The sequence below is a fragment of the Clupea harengus genome, chromosome 3, assembly GCF_900700415.2.
Source record: "Clupea harengus chromosome 3, Ch_v2.0.2, whole genome shotgun sequence".
NCBI lineage: Eukaryota > Metazoa > Chordata > Actinopteri > Clupeiformes > Clupeidae > Clupea > Clupea harengus.
In genome coordinates, this window is record NC_045154.1 from 2,570,821 (window position 1) to 2,589,017 (window position 18,197).

General features: G+C 40.2%; 2 protein-coding genes across 6 annotated transcripts in view; both read left to right on the top strand.

Annotated features, from left to right (window-relative positions):
• The first annotated feature begins 414 nt into the window (after positions 1 to 414).
• Positions 415 to 8,782, top strand: LOC105895598 (guanine nucleotide-binding protein G(i) subunit alpha-1-like). The gene is made up of 8 exons (XM_031564187.1): positions 415 to 604; positions 4,915 to 4,957; positions 5,133 to 5,274; positions 6,089 to 6,246; positions 6,520 to 6,648; positions 7,182 to 7,311; positions 7,494 to 7,647; positions 8,316 to 8,782. The coding sequence occupies exons 1-8, from the start codon at positions 487 to 489 to the stop codon at positions 8,504 to 8,506; spliced, it is 1,065 nt and encodes a 354-aa protein (XP_031420047.1). The 5' UTR covers positions 415 to 486; the 3' UTR covers positions 8,507 to 8,782.
• A 6,849-nt stretch (positions 8,783 to 15,631) lies between these two features.
• magi2b (membrane associated guanylate kinase, WW and PDZ domain containing 2b) overlaps positions 15,632 to 18,197 on the top strand; it is an 81,894-nt gene continuing 79,328 nt past the window's right edge. For all 5 annotated transcript variants that reach the window (XM_031564191.2, XM_042707479.1, XM_031564195.2 and 2 more), the window contains exon 1: positions 15,632 to 16,150. In XM_031564191.2, the coding sequence (XP_031420051.1) occupies positions 15,853 to 16,150 (298 nt within the window). In that variant the 5' untranslated portion in view covers positions 15,632 to 15,852. The remainder of the gene's footprint in view (positions 16,151 to 18,197) is intronic.

Sequence of the window (18,197 nt, forward strand, 5' to 3'; positions counted from 1 at the left end):
GCAGTCTTGCACACATGAAACAGAGTTTTCAGTTATGAGTGCGCACAAACTGTGTACACAGACAGGGGAATGCAATCCAGGTAGATCCAACGTTAGGATTTACGGGATCATTCCCAAGGCACTATGTCTCTGGGGTAGAGGAGTAATTGCTGGTTGGTTAACGTCGTCGTATCCTGGATATTAAACGTTGCAATCAGCGGTAGCAAGGGAAGGAAGGTGCGTGCTGCGTGGGGAGTCCATAGGGTGATTTAACTCAGAGGGATCTTCTCACTTTCTGAAATTATGACTGAAAGTAGCGCTAGTATTTGATGTATTTCTTACATCAAAGACACATGAGATTACACTATTATGGCTTCCATCAAGAATTAATTTAATGTAGTGCTCTGTTTGTAACGTTAAAAGGAGGCTTCTTTACCGAGCGAGCTTGATTGTTAAAGTTACTTTCAAATTTGCTTACTCGCATAATCCTCCGGAACACGATTAAGGATGGGGTGCACCTTGACCGCGCATGATAAGGTAGCACAGGATAGGAGTAAAACGATTGACAGAAATTTACGGGACGACGGAGATAAGTCATCGAGAGAGGTTAAGTTGCTGCTCCTTGGTAAGAATCGAGTACCTGTCTTGGGGAAGAGATATTTTACTTCAATACTTTAATGTTACCAATATGTAACAAAAAGCTGTATGTAACAGAAAGGTAACATACGATCTTCATTTAGTATCTGATCACTGGACCAAAAAGATAGCCCAAATCACCACACCCGGTCAGTACAATTGGCATGTTCTGTACTGTAGTGCAAATGTAGTGCCCCACAATGTTTTGGGATAACCAAGCTCAAAAGCTCTTTTGTTATCGCAGGGCTACGGCACTTGACACTTTTTATATTGCAGTCTAATGTAACATGCTTAGTAGTGTGACACTGAAACTGCTAAAGGCTCCCAAAGAAAGATGAGATTTTATAGGTTTTTTATAATTGTTTACACACTACAATTGGACCTTGAGGCACAATTTCCGAAACCTGACACTACAAAAATGTTCTCATATTTGCAAAACTAGAAGCATATTCCTTTGATTTACACTCAGTTTTCAGTTACATTCTCTGGTTTACACTGGTTTTCAGATAGGCTATATGTAAACCAAATATTTAACACTCGTGTGGATGTACCATTTGCAGGGGAGTAAACAGGTCTTGGATTTGATGAGTTGCTGTAGTATCTTCCATGCTGCATTGCAATCCGTGTTTTCCATATACACCTTGATACTGTGTTGGAAAAGGACTGTAAAATAATTGTTATAACACTAAGCCCCAGCATGACTCTGCGGTATAATGTTGTTGGATAGTGTTTATAGGCCATGATCTATTTTGTATACATTACATTGTAGCACAGAAAATGCCAAAAAGACTTGGGCCCAGTTTTTTGGATACCTAACCAAAATGTATTTGGTAAAGTACTGAAGTAATGCATTTTTATATTTATATGTAAAATGCATACACTTAGCACAGTTTGATGCATTTTTTATTTAGTACAACAGTGTGTGTTTGGTTGATGAAAAATCTGCCAATTTTAATGATTATGTTTGATGTGTTTTATTCATTATTTTAATTTGTGTTAATATATATATATATAAAATATATATATTTGTGCACCACTTATGCAAAGGAGTGTAAGTGATCTGACACAAGTTTAATGATACTATATGATATTTTCATAATACTTACTTTAACATGGCCTGACAGTTATATAAATATTTTGTCATTTGTGTAACAACTAATGTTAGCTATTGCCACCTACAAATGATCAGTGCCTATCATGTTCCGTCTATGAAAATTACACAAAGAGCAGACCTCTGAGAGGACTGGGTGCATGTTTTTGAACATTTCTATGTGTGCACATAAAATTTGACTTCCATGATGAGGATGAAAATATACTATATGATACTATACCAAATAACTCAGAAATCCACCAATGACACAGAGTCAGTATGACTACTTTGTTTTAAGTAATCAGGAAGTCTATTTCCAGTGTTCAAAAAGTACCACTGGTCAGCGGTACATTTCATTGATCATTTTATCCATTTAGCAGCAATCACTCCCAGTCATTGCAGTTGTTTAATGCTGACATTGTAATTGATCAGTGCAAATACACACTGTCATAACCTGTTTATATTCAGTAAAATAGCTAGAGGTATTGCAGTGTTCTTTTGGTTTGTTTTTAGCAAGGGCCTTCTTATGCTGTATATATCTGTCACTGTGTTTATTGTTGTAAGCAGCCCAAGTGGAGATGGAGCTCTTACCTCAGCAGAAACCGCTTCTCCCTCAGGCCCATTTAGCTCCATGTTTGACCTCAGTTGTATGCGAGTTCTGTATTGTATAATGTGTGTTACTAGGCAGAAGTGCTTAGGCAAGGCTGTCATGGTGTGCATGCATATGGGGTTGTCCTATGAGATTCTTAATTGCAGCCTCATCTATTTCTCTAAGGAATGAGATGCCTCAGTGGAGATGTATAATTGAAATGGTGCATGCTCAGATGAAATTGAACACTCTGGTGTCTTGGAGACAGGCTTTGAAAACATTTCAGACAAAAAAAAAGTCAGGACGATTGTGTAGTTGTGTTTAAAGACATTAGAAAGGGTGTATTGTGTACTAAATGCAGTAAATACTCTATTTGCCTTTTGTTTATAGGCTGGAAGATGCAAGGGCCAGGCTCTTTATATACAAATACAAAACAGAACACCTGAATTTCACACCTTTGTATGACACAAATCTAACAGGGCTGCAAAAAAGGGAGAAAAGATTAAAATACACAAAACAACCACACACACCCACCCACACTGGAAGCGTGTGTGCCAGTGGGGCTCTCCGTGGTACCATCCATCTCTTGGGGTAGAACGGTCCCTCCAGGACCACGCCCAAGGGTTGGGGGCACTGGGTCTAGCGAGGAGGGACACTCTCCGTGGTGCTGAAGGTGCACGCTCTGCTCTGTGGGGAACCGTGGCTGTGGCTTGTTGGGACACCACATACCCCCCTTCTAAGGCTCGGTGTCACAGTGAGGAGAGTTGGTCCACAGGCAGGCATCCTTTCTGGAGAGGGCATACACATTCCCCATTGACTGCCCAGGTACTGCAATTGGAGAAACCAACAGGTTATTCCTGCATTCTTATGCTTATTATGGACCATCCACTGTAGAGGGCCGTATTCAGTGACAAAGAGAAATCCCTTTCCTTCTAAATAGTATATTTTTCTAAAGTTTGCATAATTCCTCTCATGCTAACATATGTCACCTGTGATAGTACCACATCAATGCCATCCTCCGAGGCCTCTGTTTGCAACCCAAACAGCTTGCTGAAGTATGGAGCCTGTAGGACTTGTTTGCCGCGTAGGGCTCTTCTCAGGGTTCCAAATGCCCCTCTGCCTCTTCTGTCCTTTTCACACGGTTGGGTGAGGCTTTCTGGGTCAGCTCATTTAATGGCATCACTATGGAGGCAAAACTCACAATAAGTTGCCACAGCCTTTAGACCTGCTTCTTGTAGAGCTTGCAGGACTGCATCCAGGTGTTGTATGTGGCTTTGCTGGGAAACACTAGGAATGACAATATCGTTAAGATATGGGGTCTCAGGCCTTATCCATGCGCCTCTGGAAAGTTGTCGGGGCCCCATGGACCCTTAAATGGTGGCACTCTGGGCTGGAGATCGCTGTCTTCTCTTGTGCCTGGGGAGTGAGGAAGACTTGGCAATATGACTTAGTGTGTTAGATCTCTCTGGAGTTCTTTTATGCTTTTTTCTCACACCCCTCGACAAGCATACACAAACACTTCCTCTCTCTCTCTCTATCAATCATACATAAACACAGATAGGGAAAATGTTAAGTACACACATAGGGATATTGTTAAGTACACACATAGGGATGATGTTAATTACACACATAGGAATAATGTTAAGTACACACATAGGGATAATGTTAAGTACACACATAGGAATAATGTTAAGTACACACATAGGGATGATGTTAAGTACACACATAGGGATATTGTTAAGTACACACATAGGAATAATGTTAGGTACACACATAGGAATAATGTTAAGTACACACATAGGGATGATGTTAAGTACACACATAGGAATAATGTTAAGTACACACATAGGGATGATGTTAAGTACACACATAGGGATATTGTTAAGTACACACATAGGAATAATGTTAGGTACACACATAGGAATAATGTTAAGTACACACATAGGGATGATGTTAAGTACACACATAGGGATAATGTTAAGTACACACATAGGGATGATGTTAGGTACACACATAGGGATGATGTTAAGTACACACATAGGGATGATGTTAGGTACACACATAGGAATAATGTTAAGTGCACACATAGGGATAACGGCCATGGCAAAGCAAAGCCTCTGCCGTGTCCAATATATTGGGACATCTCAGTGAAAGGAAAACCTCCCTTTTAATGAGAAGAGACATTGAGCTCAAAAAGGGGGAGATCAAAACTCTTTGAATATTTTCATCAGCAGAATCTGGAGATGCTACCTGCTGAAATATAATGCAAATTGAAACGGGAAATGTGGGGGGAAATTGGCGAACCTGCGGAAGCAAGAATGTTGATTCTAAACCATACATTCTCTGACATACAACCCTGATATAACTGAAAATCTGCAATGACTTATTATAGTGCTCACTTGTGGCAGGCAGAAGTAATTACTCTGGCCTGAGACCAGGCACATACTAGGAACCTATGATCCTGAGTTTTGTGCCACAGTGCCTTGCGTTTTGTACTCCCCAGACATAGCTGTTGGCCATTATTTACTCTGTCATGTCTTGAATTTCCTTCTTTTCTAAGCAAATTTTTGTCAATCCCATTATTATAACATCCTTGTCGCTCTTTTTGTTTGTTTCTCAGGTGCGGGGGAGTCAGGGAAAAGTACCATTGTGAAACAGATGAAGTAAGTACTTGACAAGTATCAAGTTGGTAATTCAAAGCTGACAGAAACCAATGTTTCATAGTCATAAACACCCCCAGTTATAGTTGTATATATTTATATATAATATTGATACCTTTTTAGGTGTTGCTCTTATTTTACTGTACTTGTCTAAAGAATGTGCCTGTATTTGGGACAGGATCATTCATGAAGCGGGCTACTCAGAGGAGGAGTGCAAACAGTACAAAGCAGTCGTGTACAGCAACACCATCCAGTCCATCATCGCCATCATCAGAGCCATGGAACGTCTGAAGATTGACTTTGCTGACCCGGACCGAGAGGTGAGTGGGCCCTCTGCACTGCAACATAAGGTGGTGCATGTTAAGAACACTTACATTGCATTCAAATCATTAATCAGATAGGAAACAAGGTTAGCTGTATGTGGTTCTGTGTATAAGCAGTGTTACTGTGGTGAGATTAGCCAGCTTCATATGGTTCTGTGTATTAGCAGTGCTACTGTGGTGAGATTAGCCAGCTTCATATGGTTCTGTGTATAAGCAGTGCTACTGTGGTGAGATTAGCCAGCTTCATGTGGCTCTGTGTACTAGCAGTGTTAATGTGGTGAAAGTAGTCAGCTTCTAAAGGAGAAAAATATATTTGGACATTTTTTGGAGAACATATTGCATGTCAAACTAGGTCATTTGAAATGTATTTAATGCAATAAAACAGCCATTGGCATTCAGGCACGTCACTCTACACCCTTTTTCAGTGCACAGTGGCATCATCCTGCATGAAATCACACTTCTCTGTCGTTCTCTGCTACACATCCATAGTTTTAAAATCAATTTTGGACCCTTGCGTTTTCAAACAGAAAGAACTTTTCCATGAAATATTGCTATAAACAGCATTGGCCTAAATCAAGAATGAAATTTCAATTGAGGTCATCTGCATGAAGTTTGTTGATAAACCACCAAATAAGATGACTTCCACGTGATAGCAATGCTCTGATAATTTAGACTTCCCTTTTACGTATGCTACTTAAATACTGTGGCCTGAAAAAACATGGTACATGGGAATATTCATCCAGTGGGCTAGCTAATAAAAATGTTATTTATCCGTCTGGTCTTCATAAAGAAAGTTGATTGTGGCCCCTAGGATGAGGCCCGGCAGCTGGTTGTCCTCTCTGACTCCGCGGATGAAGGCTACATGACTGGAGAGCTGTCTGGGATCATCTGCCGCCTGTGGATGGATGGGGGGGTGCAGTCCTGCTTCAGCCGCTCAAGGGAGTACCAGCTCAATGACTCGGCTGCCTAGTGAGTTTTAGTTCCTAATGCAGTGTTAATGGTGTGAGGCTCACCTTGTCACTAGCTCTTCACATATGATCTCTCCTCTTCTCTCTCTCTGAATTCAGTGAGCTATACTGGTACGAAATAACATTCAACAAACGTTCCCAAATAACATTCAAAAAATGTAAATCTGAATAGAGCCGAACAGTGTATGTAAACTTCACTTTCTCCAACGTTTTCAATCCCCCACCATGATGTCTCTGGTTTCCTTCTATCCACCTCTGCTCACCCTTTGTTCAGCTACCTGAATGACTTGAACAGGATATCCAGTGGCAGCTACATTCCCACACAGCAGGATGTTCTGCGGAGCAGGGTGAAGACTACTGGCATTGTGGAGACTCACTTTAGTTTCAAGGATCTGCACTTCAAGTAAGCTCATGAGCACAACACCTTATGTTTCCTGTCCAGCACAGACCTGGTGCCATTGTATGTATTCGGTCTGGACAAAGTATCATATTTTTCTCTCCTCACCATTTAAAATGCCTTTTCATTGCAAAGGAAAGGTTGACACAGTCATAATTACTGTCAGGCTGGAATCGGGTATTGATCCCAGACCACTGGATTGATAACCTAATTAGTTACCACTGTGCTTTCAAGGATAGCTCTCTGGATTGACTAGTAACTGTGTCCTATCAGAAAACATCTGGGACTATACATTATTATAATGTATTAAATATGAAAATATAATTGACACCGGCCAATAAAATGGAATTTGTTTTGCCCTGAATTTGAATGCCCATTAGTTTTCGTGATTTGGCAGTCAGGCAGATTTGGCAGTCAGGTAGTTTCTCAGAGTACTTTGCAAAATAATTGAGAATTCCAATGTACTGCTTGTATTATGTATGAATGTGCCGTGTCGGCACAGGTGCCTGTAGTATAATGCCTCCCTTGTCCACACTTAGAATGTTTGATGTGGGAGGCCAGAGATCCGAGCGGAAGAAGTGGATTCACTGCTTTGAGGGAGTGACAGCCATCATCTTCTGTGTGTCCCTGAGTGACTATGACCTGGTGTTGGCCGAAGATGAGGAAATGGTAAGCATTCCGTGCGCAAATATTATGTTCAATTGCAAGTGAGATGTTTGTATGTTTAATAAATGAAGGCACTGCAGTGCAGTGTGTGTCTTAACAAGAAACATTTATAAGATTGCTGTTGGAATGCAGCACCAGCTTATGACCATGGTGACTTTTGACCTTTGTCATTTTGACCTCGTCAGAACCGGATGCATGAAAGCATGAAGCTGTTCGACAGCATTTGCAACAACAAGTGGTTCACTGAGACCTCCATAATCATGTTCCTTAATAAGAAGGACCTGTTTGAAGGAAAGATCAGAACGAGTCCTCTCACTATCTGCTACCCAGACTACACAGGTAGGTGTGCAATAGCATTTACTCTGCTTATCACATCCAATTTAAGTGCTACTACTAGTCAAGGGTAGCTGGAGAGGTTTGGAGTGATGGAGTGATCAGTGATTTAAAGTTTAACTTTGTAAATACCTTAAATATATTCTAGATATCAATAAAATGCTTGTCATTGTGTTTGTATGTGAAATATGCAATTACAGTACAGGAAAATGCAAAAAGGCATGTCTGTTGTTTCACCCCATGACAGGCTGACCGGCCAAGCCAATCTTGCTTATAATACTGATCCCACACCACTTATCAAAAGTAGTAGACTTAGCTAAACCAAATCCTGTGCCTAGACAGAAAATGTAGGTTCTGGGAATAAAAATATGATCATATCAGGTCAAGGCTGTGACAAGTTTAGACTAGATAACAAGAAAACTGACCAAAATTCACCATGTAACACTTTTGATGATGCAAACATGCACTGTTCCAAAGAATGGCAGTCAGACATTAACAATTTACACATTTTAACATTGACTTGTCAGCACAATGTTTGATTGGGATACCAATCCAAGCTGCTTTTTTCAGAATTGTAAAGTCTCTGAAATCTAGGAAAAAACAAGTCAATGAAAGAATGATCTGTGCTGTGTTAACATATGCTGCAAATGCCACCTCACATCTGGTGTTTTCAGGTGGGAACACGTTTGAGGACGCTGCCGCCTATATCCAGTGTCAGTTTGAGGACTTGAACAAAAGGAAAGACACTAAAGAGGTCTACACCCACTTCACTTGTGCCACGGATACCAAAAATGTGCAGTTTGTCTTTGATGCGGTCACTGATGTTATCATCAAGAACAACTTGAAAGATTGTGGCCTCTTCTAGATTTAGTCATCTACTGGGGAGTGTTCCTAAAAAAAGAACAACCGAAAATTGATAGGTCATGCTTTCATAACATTAGGATTAGGGTTAGATTTAGATTTGTAGTTTATCTAAGTACAGAATATAAAAGTCTTATTACACAGATAATTGATATGGTAGCTAATTGTATTAACAGTTAACAATCATTGTAATAAAAAGGGTAACCAAATACTTTTGATAAAGATGAAACCTTTTTTTTTAAAACATTACAGACATTATGCTGTTTATTTTACACTAGTAGGGCTGAGAAGCACATCACTTATATGTTGTTGATGTCCATGGATTACTACTACTACTACTACTACTACTACTGCTGCTACTGCTACTGCTACGGCTACTGCTACTACTACTACTACTACTACTGCTACTACTACTACTGCTACTACTACTACTACTACTACTACTAGTACTACTAATAATAATAATAATATACAATGTTAAGGAGACATTTGCAGAGAATATTTGTGTAGCGTAATTGTAACTTTTGCTGAGCACCATTTTTACACAGTGTTTATTTCTGAGGAAATAACTATTTTTACAGTTTCTCTATAAAATGCCTTATCTTGTATGTATATGCCCTTTTTATTGTGTATAGCCGTGTTCTTCTGCCTAAGTCGTGTCTTTTCATATTCTGAATTTCTCAATGTTTAACAGACAGATAGATCAGACTGATCATTACATTATCTCCATTGGCCCAAAGAGTTCAGCTTTATTGGAGTCCAAAAATGACATTTTTTTTGCATGCAACAGTTCATCAACTGTAGTTTCCTGCATATGTTTAACATTAATTTAGGAAAGGTATGAAAATGTCCTCACTATATCCTTGGGCAAAATGCTGATTTGTCAAATCTGTCAAATAATTTAGCAGCAAGAGCCCAATACATTTTGACAGTTAAATGTGTTTAACCATCACAGACTGGCATACATTTCACTGTTATTGAAGGCTCTCCCAGTAAGACTTCCTTAAAGTAAATGTGTTCTTTTCTGTGTATGTCATATATCTCTGTGTGTAAGTGTAGGTGGTGGGGGGATGCAGGTTAGCGCTGTGCATTGTGGCAGTCTCATAATCAAACCTAACCTTCAAATAGTAATAGCTGGACTAGAATGTCTAGCCAAGGGGACTCCATATATTAGATGTTTTTGAAGGTATATTATGTAACTTGAATGTAAATAAAGCTTTGTTGACTTTAAAATGTTTTGACTTTAACATGTTCGTTTTGAGGGCTACTTTTGTAATACAAATGAAGGACAATATATTAAATGCTCACACTATGGCCATGTAGCATGCATACTGTATATCCATATTGACAAACTAACTGCCCTATAATACAAAAATTGACACTCTTTAGCTGATAGAATTTAATTTGTTTGCTATGTATTGAGAGCCACAAAGTTTTCATAAGTAGGCATTAAACAACAATGGGAATCAATTCAGGAGCTCCCAAACACGCAGTTAGTTGTCACTGTGAGCAACATGCCAAAGCCTGTGTGTTAGCTATAGGTGTATCATTTTATTATTTTATCAAAGTATAGATTTTTTTATATATATCATGAGTGGAGCCAACCATGACCACTGTATGCTGGTCTTCCCTAGCACTGGCTGCGGGAAGGCTGCACAGCACAGACCGGCTGCAGTCCCACAGAGGGCCACATGGGGGTGCTGACAAACCAGACTCTTTACTGAGGCAGAGGGACTCTACACTCCAGTCCAGTGTTACATGACTTATACCTAGCTAGCTACAACAGTGCCAGTGGAGAGAAGACTACTGCAATTCCTTTCCCTGGACTTTTGATGAGCCTCTTGCCTCACAGATTAATCTACAAATGATTCATTTTCAAGCAAGTTGTCAGGAGATGAAGCCCAAACTCATAGATACGGCAACACAGCATAATTAAGGATGGAAGCACATCGTTTTACAAAAATGGTCTATTTATTCAGATTTACTTATCAATTCCGCTAGAGCCTCCAAGTGATGTATAATGAAATAGGGTGCTATATAATGACAGACCAGCAGTATCTGTGGAATTTTATTAGTTTGATTATTTTGACAAGATAAATTAAATGTTATGTTTGATAGGTGGAGTTTAATAATACAATAGCCAATTAGCAAATAGACAATTACCATGTTGCTTCTGTATTTGTTTACTAGTTGTTTATCTTTGTACACTGATGAATACATATAAACTGATAAACTGACATATAAGCTGAAAATTGTGCAACTTTTCAATGATCTGTGCTAAACCATCACAGAATTGAACTGAGCCTTAATTGTGTGCGTCTGTTTGCTTCCATGGTACAGCCCCCATATGACTACAGGATGCCACCATAGCCACTGCCCTCTAGTGGTTAAATGTTGCACATAGTCATTTCTTAGATTTATTTTGCTAAAAGAGCATGGGAGGCTCATGATTCACGAGTCATGGGGAAGTGTTCATTATGAAATACGTCTTTCATTCACTAACCTAATTATTTCATTAACACATGATATGCATGGAAGGGCAGAATGTATTGTCTGCAGTGTATGCATATGGGCATGGACAATGCCAAGCTCCTCCCTCTTTTATTACAATTATGAAGAGCATCCACCTAGTTCACACGCTGTGATCATAGTACAGCCTACAATAGATGATTTGTGATGCTCTCTTTGCACAGATTTTATTGGCCTTCAATTTTGTTTACCATGTTGTTAGTTTTCGTATTTTATCTTTTTTTTTTACCTGCGTTGTTGTTGGTTAATGTGGCTTGCTGTCTCCTTCTGTGCCTTGTTGTGAGTGGTCCTGTTGTGTCCTGTTCTGTTATGTACTGTTTTAATTCATTGTTGGTAAACATTGTACAGTACTTTGTGCTCCTATGCTTGTGGTGTATACATGAAATTATTATTAAATGGTACAACAAAGACATTATGTTGATAAAGACAGTCTGTAGGCTTTTTAGCATTGAAATGATTCATAAATATCTGTATCTTTATTTAATGATTGTGTAACCCAGTCCTTGCAAAGGGTCTATTTTCTGGGTGTAGAACCACCGTGGTTTGGGCTACTCTGAGGGAAAACAATTAGGCTGCAGCACACAAACACGAGGTTTGAGGTTTACGCAGAAATAAGCAAAGGGACTAAATACTTCTATTGCATGTTGATTTCATTTCACTGGGCTAGGTCAGGCTCCAAAGAAATGTATGAACATGGGCATTTGGTCAACAGAGGGTGAACTCTGCTTCATAAAGCTATTTGCCATATTTCAATGAAACCTAGACGTAGACAGTGTTTATGGTTGTTTCAAATGTATATCTATTTGGGTGAAACAAAGCATCAGCCACAGCTGCATGTATTGCTGGATAGCTAGTTAGCTCATAGCCACTCATTATGTTACAACTTTGATATCTGTGAAGGTGGCAGAGGACAGTTATCACACATTTCAAAAGATTGTCATTGGATAACTATTACCTGTAGTTTTCAATAGTTGCCTAACAGCCTGCCTAAATATACTCACACTAACATTGGTTGCCATAGACTAGAAACACAAATACTATAGCAACAGGATGTTTGTTTAGTTTTCCCAAACTCATGGGTCAAATCATATTTGTTATATACAGAGAATTGTATGTGTAGTGTTTTGCACTAGTGTCAAACTAAATTGTAAACCAAGTGCAATGTAGAAAATGTCTCAGTTTAGTCTTTTGAGTTTTGAGAATAGGTTGTCAGTGATTGTGCTCCAAACTCAAGTAGTACTGTGTAACCTGTGTTATGTTGTCAGTGATTGCCACTGCTCCTGGGGGGTCCTTGAGGAAGGACGGTCCAGGATGGGAAAAAGCAGAAAATAAATTCACCGCAACCTCAGGCCTACCTGCGTGTGTGTGTGTGTGTGTGTGTGTGAGTGTGTGTGTGTGTGTCCTGTGTCGCGTCCATATATGCACGTGTGTGTTCCAGTGTGTCGTGTGTGCCATTAAAAACCTGACAAAGGTCTTAATTATTTATTATTTTGTGCTCCAAACTTAAGTAGTACTGTGTAAGCTGTGTTATGTTGTCAGTGATTGTGCTCCAAACTCAAGTAGTACTGTGTAACCTGTGTTATGCAAAACTAACAGCTGCATGTTGAAGTGCATCTTTTTTATTACAATAAAACACAGTACACAGAACTGTGCACATGCAGTAAAATGAACACAGCATAGCAATCTATTTGTTCCCATATAGATGCAGTGCGACATACTGTAGAGAATGTCATAAATAGAACAGGACTACAGTAGGCCAGTGGGACAAACCACAGGATTTGCAGCAACCCTGCATTTGTACTGCATCCAATTTACTGCATATCTCCTTTGTCCATTTCATTGCAGTTCTATTAAAATACGCTTGGTAGTTAAACTGAATTGCAACCAATTCACTACAGCTGTTACTGTAGTACTAAATATGTTGCAAAACTTTAGCGGTTCTGTATCCAAATGATTGGTGTAGTTCTACTGAATTGGATCCAGTGCATTTGTACTGTACCGACAACATCCCATACGGGAATAGACGTAGTTACACTGTATTTGATTTGCAGCATTTGAAAGACATTAAATACCCTCTTCACTGTGTTATATGTATTGCATATATGTATTTACTGTGGTCATATTGCAATGATACGCCATCCAATTTTAATGTTTCCACTACAGAGTATATATTACAATGTCCATTTTAAGGTGTCAGTTCAGTATCATAAATTGGAAGCATTCCCATTACCATGGAATGATTTAGATTTTTTTTTCTGCAAACACCCTTAACAGTCAAAATTAGTCAATTGTACTGAAGCTGTATCAAAAGGGTCTGAGATAGGTCTTTCAAATAATGTCTAGGTTAATAGTCTCATTTTATTTGTTACAGAGAATACAAAATTAAAAGACTCACCTGTTGGAGAAGTTTTCCTTGTCTGAATTCGATTGTAATTGATGTTAAGATTTTGTGTGACCTGCACAAATTGAAGCCAGAGATAAGAGGAGAGAGGCGGCTAGTCCTGATAGAGGGAAAGATGATCGCAGCTAAGTACACCAAGATCATTGAAGAAAACCTGCTCCAGAGTGCTCTGGACCTCAGACTGGGGCGATGGTCTTACCTTCCAACATGACAACGACCTGAAGCACACAGCCAAGAGAACAAAGGAGTGACTTTGGAGAAAGTCTGTGCATGTCCTTGATTGGCCCAGCCAGAAGCCAGACCTGAATCAAATTGAACATCTGTGGAAAGAGCTGAAAATGGCTGTGTACCGACGCTCCCCATCCAAACCTGACAGAGCTTGCAAGGATATGCCAAAAGGAATGGGCAAAAATGTCCAGAAACATGTGTGCCAAGCTCGTAGCTTCTTTCCCAAGACGCCTTGAAGCTGTAATCGCTGCCAAAGGTGCAGCAACCAAGTATTAGGTTAAAGGGTGTGTACAGATATGTTACCCTTAAATAACCTATTTTTATCAGTAAAATAAAATTGCATATTTTCTAAAAACCTGTTTTCACTTCGTCATTATTGGCTATTGTGTGACGAGGCAAAAAATTAACTCAATCTATTGTAGTATAAGTCTGTAACGTAATAAAACGTGGAGAAGGTGAAAGGGGTGTGCAGACTTTCCGACTTGACAGTATTTGTTATTTATATTTATGTGCATGTAACAGATGGCCCAAAGCAGCAAGTTGGACCTCTCATACTCATCCAGTCTCCATTGTGGAGCACTGAACAGTTCTCAGAAATGAGCTCATCTGTCAAAAACCTGGCCATGACCTACGGAGTATGTTGAATTCAGTTCCAACCGGGTTGTGCAATTGTTCTGCATTTGGCTTCACTTGGAGGTTGACTCAGAACGCCATGTCCCTCGCCGTCTGGGGCCAGTTCTTTCGGTTCATCCATAAGTTTCATTGCTGTGTTCTAACCTGCTTCAAACCAACACACACGAGGCTGATAGAAACGGCTGCTGTTCATGAGAGTGACATAATAGATCACTGAGCTGCATCAGTGTGGTGCAACTCAGCGTAGTAGACAGCAGTTCTGTGCAGTGAGCTAGTTCATTGTTGTAGCCTTCAACTACAACCGCATTAACAATTGCAGTTGAACACAACAGCCCTGCTATTGTTGGTCAGTGTATCAAAAGAGGGTTGGTGCAGGTCAAAGTTCTTTTATTTTTTGGTCGCCTAATAGTCTGTAAACTCATTGTAGACATATAAGCTATTTTCTTGGATTTGCTGAATGGACTCGGTGTCAATGGCAGCACAAGCAACGGAACTAGTAAGTTATTGAGCTCGTGAGGCAGGGGCTAATGTCCCTGTGTAATGTAAAGATACCATGTGAGTCCCAGTATGTGAACAATGATGTTCATGATGCTGTTCTGCAATTTTTAAAAACTGTTCTAGAATATTAAACAAAACATATTAGAAATCATTTTTAAGGTTATTATGTTCTGTTCTGTTAGTCTCTGTGTGCACTTGCTACATGAAGTTGCATATAAAGCAATAAATACAGTGTATTCTATTTACATGTGATATTGTAACCCTTTGATATCAAACTGTCTGTCAGTATAAGGCACTGATAAGGCAATCATGCTGTTTTCAGTTTTCAGTATTTGCTGTCAACAAGAAAATGAATGTAGAGGAACAAGCTTGATTTTTAAAGAACCTTCACAGGTCATTTTAATTATTTCTGATGTTGTTGATGTTGATGGAAACGAGCAAAGATTTCATTTTATGAAATCTGGAATAATTTCACTGATATCATTAGTGTGCTGGAAGGAGAGCCATGACAGACGAGTTTGGGTTAAAGGAAATAGATGAAGAGGGATTTCCCCCCAGCATTCTTAACCAGTATTCTATTTGGTGAAGAAAATAATTAAATTAAATATTTTCTGAAAGGTGTGTGGGGGGGATATTCTTTCAGGGGAATCTGAGTCATGGTCAGTGAAAATAATGTTTATGCACAAGATGATTATTGGACATGCCATTGACATATACCTTCTTGCATTCGGTTTTGCTACAGAGAACAGACGTGGTTGTAATTTCACTTCATCCTATGCTTTTCATTTTTGCTTTAAGGTGCTTTCCCCCTCCTCCAGACATCACATCCGGGTCACTGGCTAGTTTCTGCGCGTGTGAGGCTGGTCCACCATACCGTGGCGTATTGCAGCCCCGAGTCATCTGCGCTGGCTGCATGTTTCATGGACAGCCTACTATCACTGGTGTCCAGCGGCAGCCTACTGGAATTAAAGGGCCCTGGACTGGTGACAGACCAGCAACGCTGAGGCGGGCATGAGCGACAGTCCCATGGGCGCATTTTTATAGGCTAGTCATTTTTAGCGATGTCAAAGAGCCTGAAGAAGAAAAATCACTGGACCAACAAAGTCCACGAGACGGTCCTCTCCAGGAGTAAGGAGGGCGAGCTGGGGTTTGATTTGAAAGGGGGCGCGGAGAATGGCCAGTTTCCATTTGTGGGTGAAGTGAAACAAGGCAAGGTGGTCATTCAGAGCGGTAAACTGTCCCAGGACGAGCTTCTTCTGGAGGTCAACGACACGCCGGTGTCCGGGCTCACCCTCAGGGATGTACATGCCGTAATCAAGCACTGCAAAGATCCCGTACGGCTGAAGTGTGTAAAGCAAGGTGAGATGGCAAAACAGCGTAAACATCAGTGCGCCGCCGCTCGGCCGTATGCATATCTGACCTGGCTGTGTAGCCCACTGTTCTGCTGTTGTAGAATACAGAACACAGAAGCTAGCTATCGTTACGGCAACAACGATTGATGAGATGTTAAATGGGGAGGATGTGTGAGGCAGCTGATACTAATTATTTGCAACATGCACAGTAATATATTTGATTGAATGTGTTTTTAGTTTGTGTATAAGGGATTAGTCGTTGCTGAATCACATTTCCAGTTTGACAGTCAGTACCATTGGAATAAGCTTTTGGTTGTTGAATTGCTGAGCTCTCATGTCATTACGCACTGGGGGTGTGTTCAACTGGAAGGGAACATGCTTGGTGGAGATGCCGGAGGCATGCTATCCACATTCGTAGGCTTTTTCCATTGATCCAGTACATTGTTTGGCGTATCGTTCCTAAGAGAGATCCTGCCAAAGAAGGAAATCATTACATTGCCCATATTCAGTTTCAGTCGGTGAACAAGAAAAATAGATAGAGTTCTAGGGAGCAGACGCGGTCAGAATTACAATGTGGGTCCATAAACAATAGGGATAGCTCAACAGAGATTGTGCAGCATTCAGGCTGGGTTGGTGCACACATGCTTCCTGACACCCCACACTCTGTATTGCATCTGGAATACACGGTCATCCCCTAAGATCGCAGTATTTATGGGTTTCATGTACAGAGATGTTTTTGCCATAAGCTGTAAGCACTCACAAGGGGGCCTGAGCTACCCAAAGGCCTGCCAGTGTATATGGGTGTATGTGTGTGTGTGTGTGTGTGTGTCTGTGTGGGTGGCTGTGTGTGTGTTGTTTAATTGCTTAGTGGGAGCAAAAGGGGGTCCCTGGTTCAGGTAGTTACAAGGGGCCCCTGTGTAGTGTGAACAGAATGGAGAAAGCAGTGTCACAAAAGTGTCTTTGCAGTGTCACAAAAATGTAAAAGACTCCTGCAATCTCGGCCAGAAGGAGTTGACATTTGGGGTCAGATAGGAAGGTGACATTGAAACAGAATGATAATTTCAATGAAGGATAAAAATCCATTTCCATCAGTGACTTGGATCAGTGTTAAATTATCGATGAAAGTGCTTGCTCTTAACTTTACAGCTCAAGTATGGGGGAACTCTAAGGGCCTTAGTATGTCTCAAAGACAGCATGTTGGCTACTAGTCATCAGTCAACGAATGCCACTTTTCCTACATGCATTGTATATATGTTAAGGAGTTTGAGAGACCTTTCCCACATGTACTGTATATATGTTAGGGAGTTTGAGAGACTTTCCCCACATGTACTGTATATATGTTAGGGAGTTTGAGAGACCTTTCCCACATGTACTGTATATATGTTAGGGAGTTTGAGAGACTTTCCCCACATGTACTGTATATATGTTAGGGAGTTTGAGAGACCTTTCCCACATGTACTGCATATATGTTAGGGAGTTTGAGAGACTTTCCCCACATGTACTGTATATATGTTAGGGAGTTTGAGAGACCTTTCCCACATGTACTGTATATATGTTAGGGAGTTTGAGAGACCTTTCCCACATGTACTGTATATATGTTAGGGAGTTTGAGAGAATTTTCTTGCAATCCGTCTGCATGCCCTAATGGCCTTCAGTACTGTGTTAGAAGCAGTTAGACACAAATGCAAAAGCTATTATTATTTTATAATGGTTATTTATTTTATTTAATACACTGACTCACCATTTTGATCATTTATTTCTGTTGTACCTGCTTTGTACTCTCCTGTGAAAGACTGCTCAAGCCGGCCATCTCACGATGTGGGATGTAGGCTTCTGGATCGTGGTTGCAGGTAGTCAGGAGAACACAGAGCGCAGGAGACAGTGGCTTTCTCATAAAAATACAGCTGTATATTTATTTACAACTCAAACCCCACAACATATATACAAAAAACCAAGGGCCTTGAACCCCAAAATCATAAGCACATACAACAGGGTAATCCCATCCCCAAAACAAAGAAACATACCCTGAACAAAACTAAAGCTATTAAAACAGA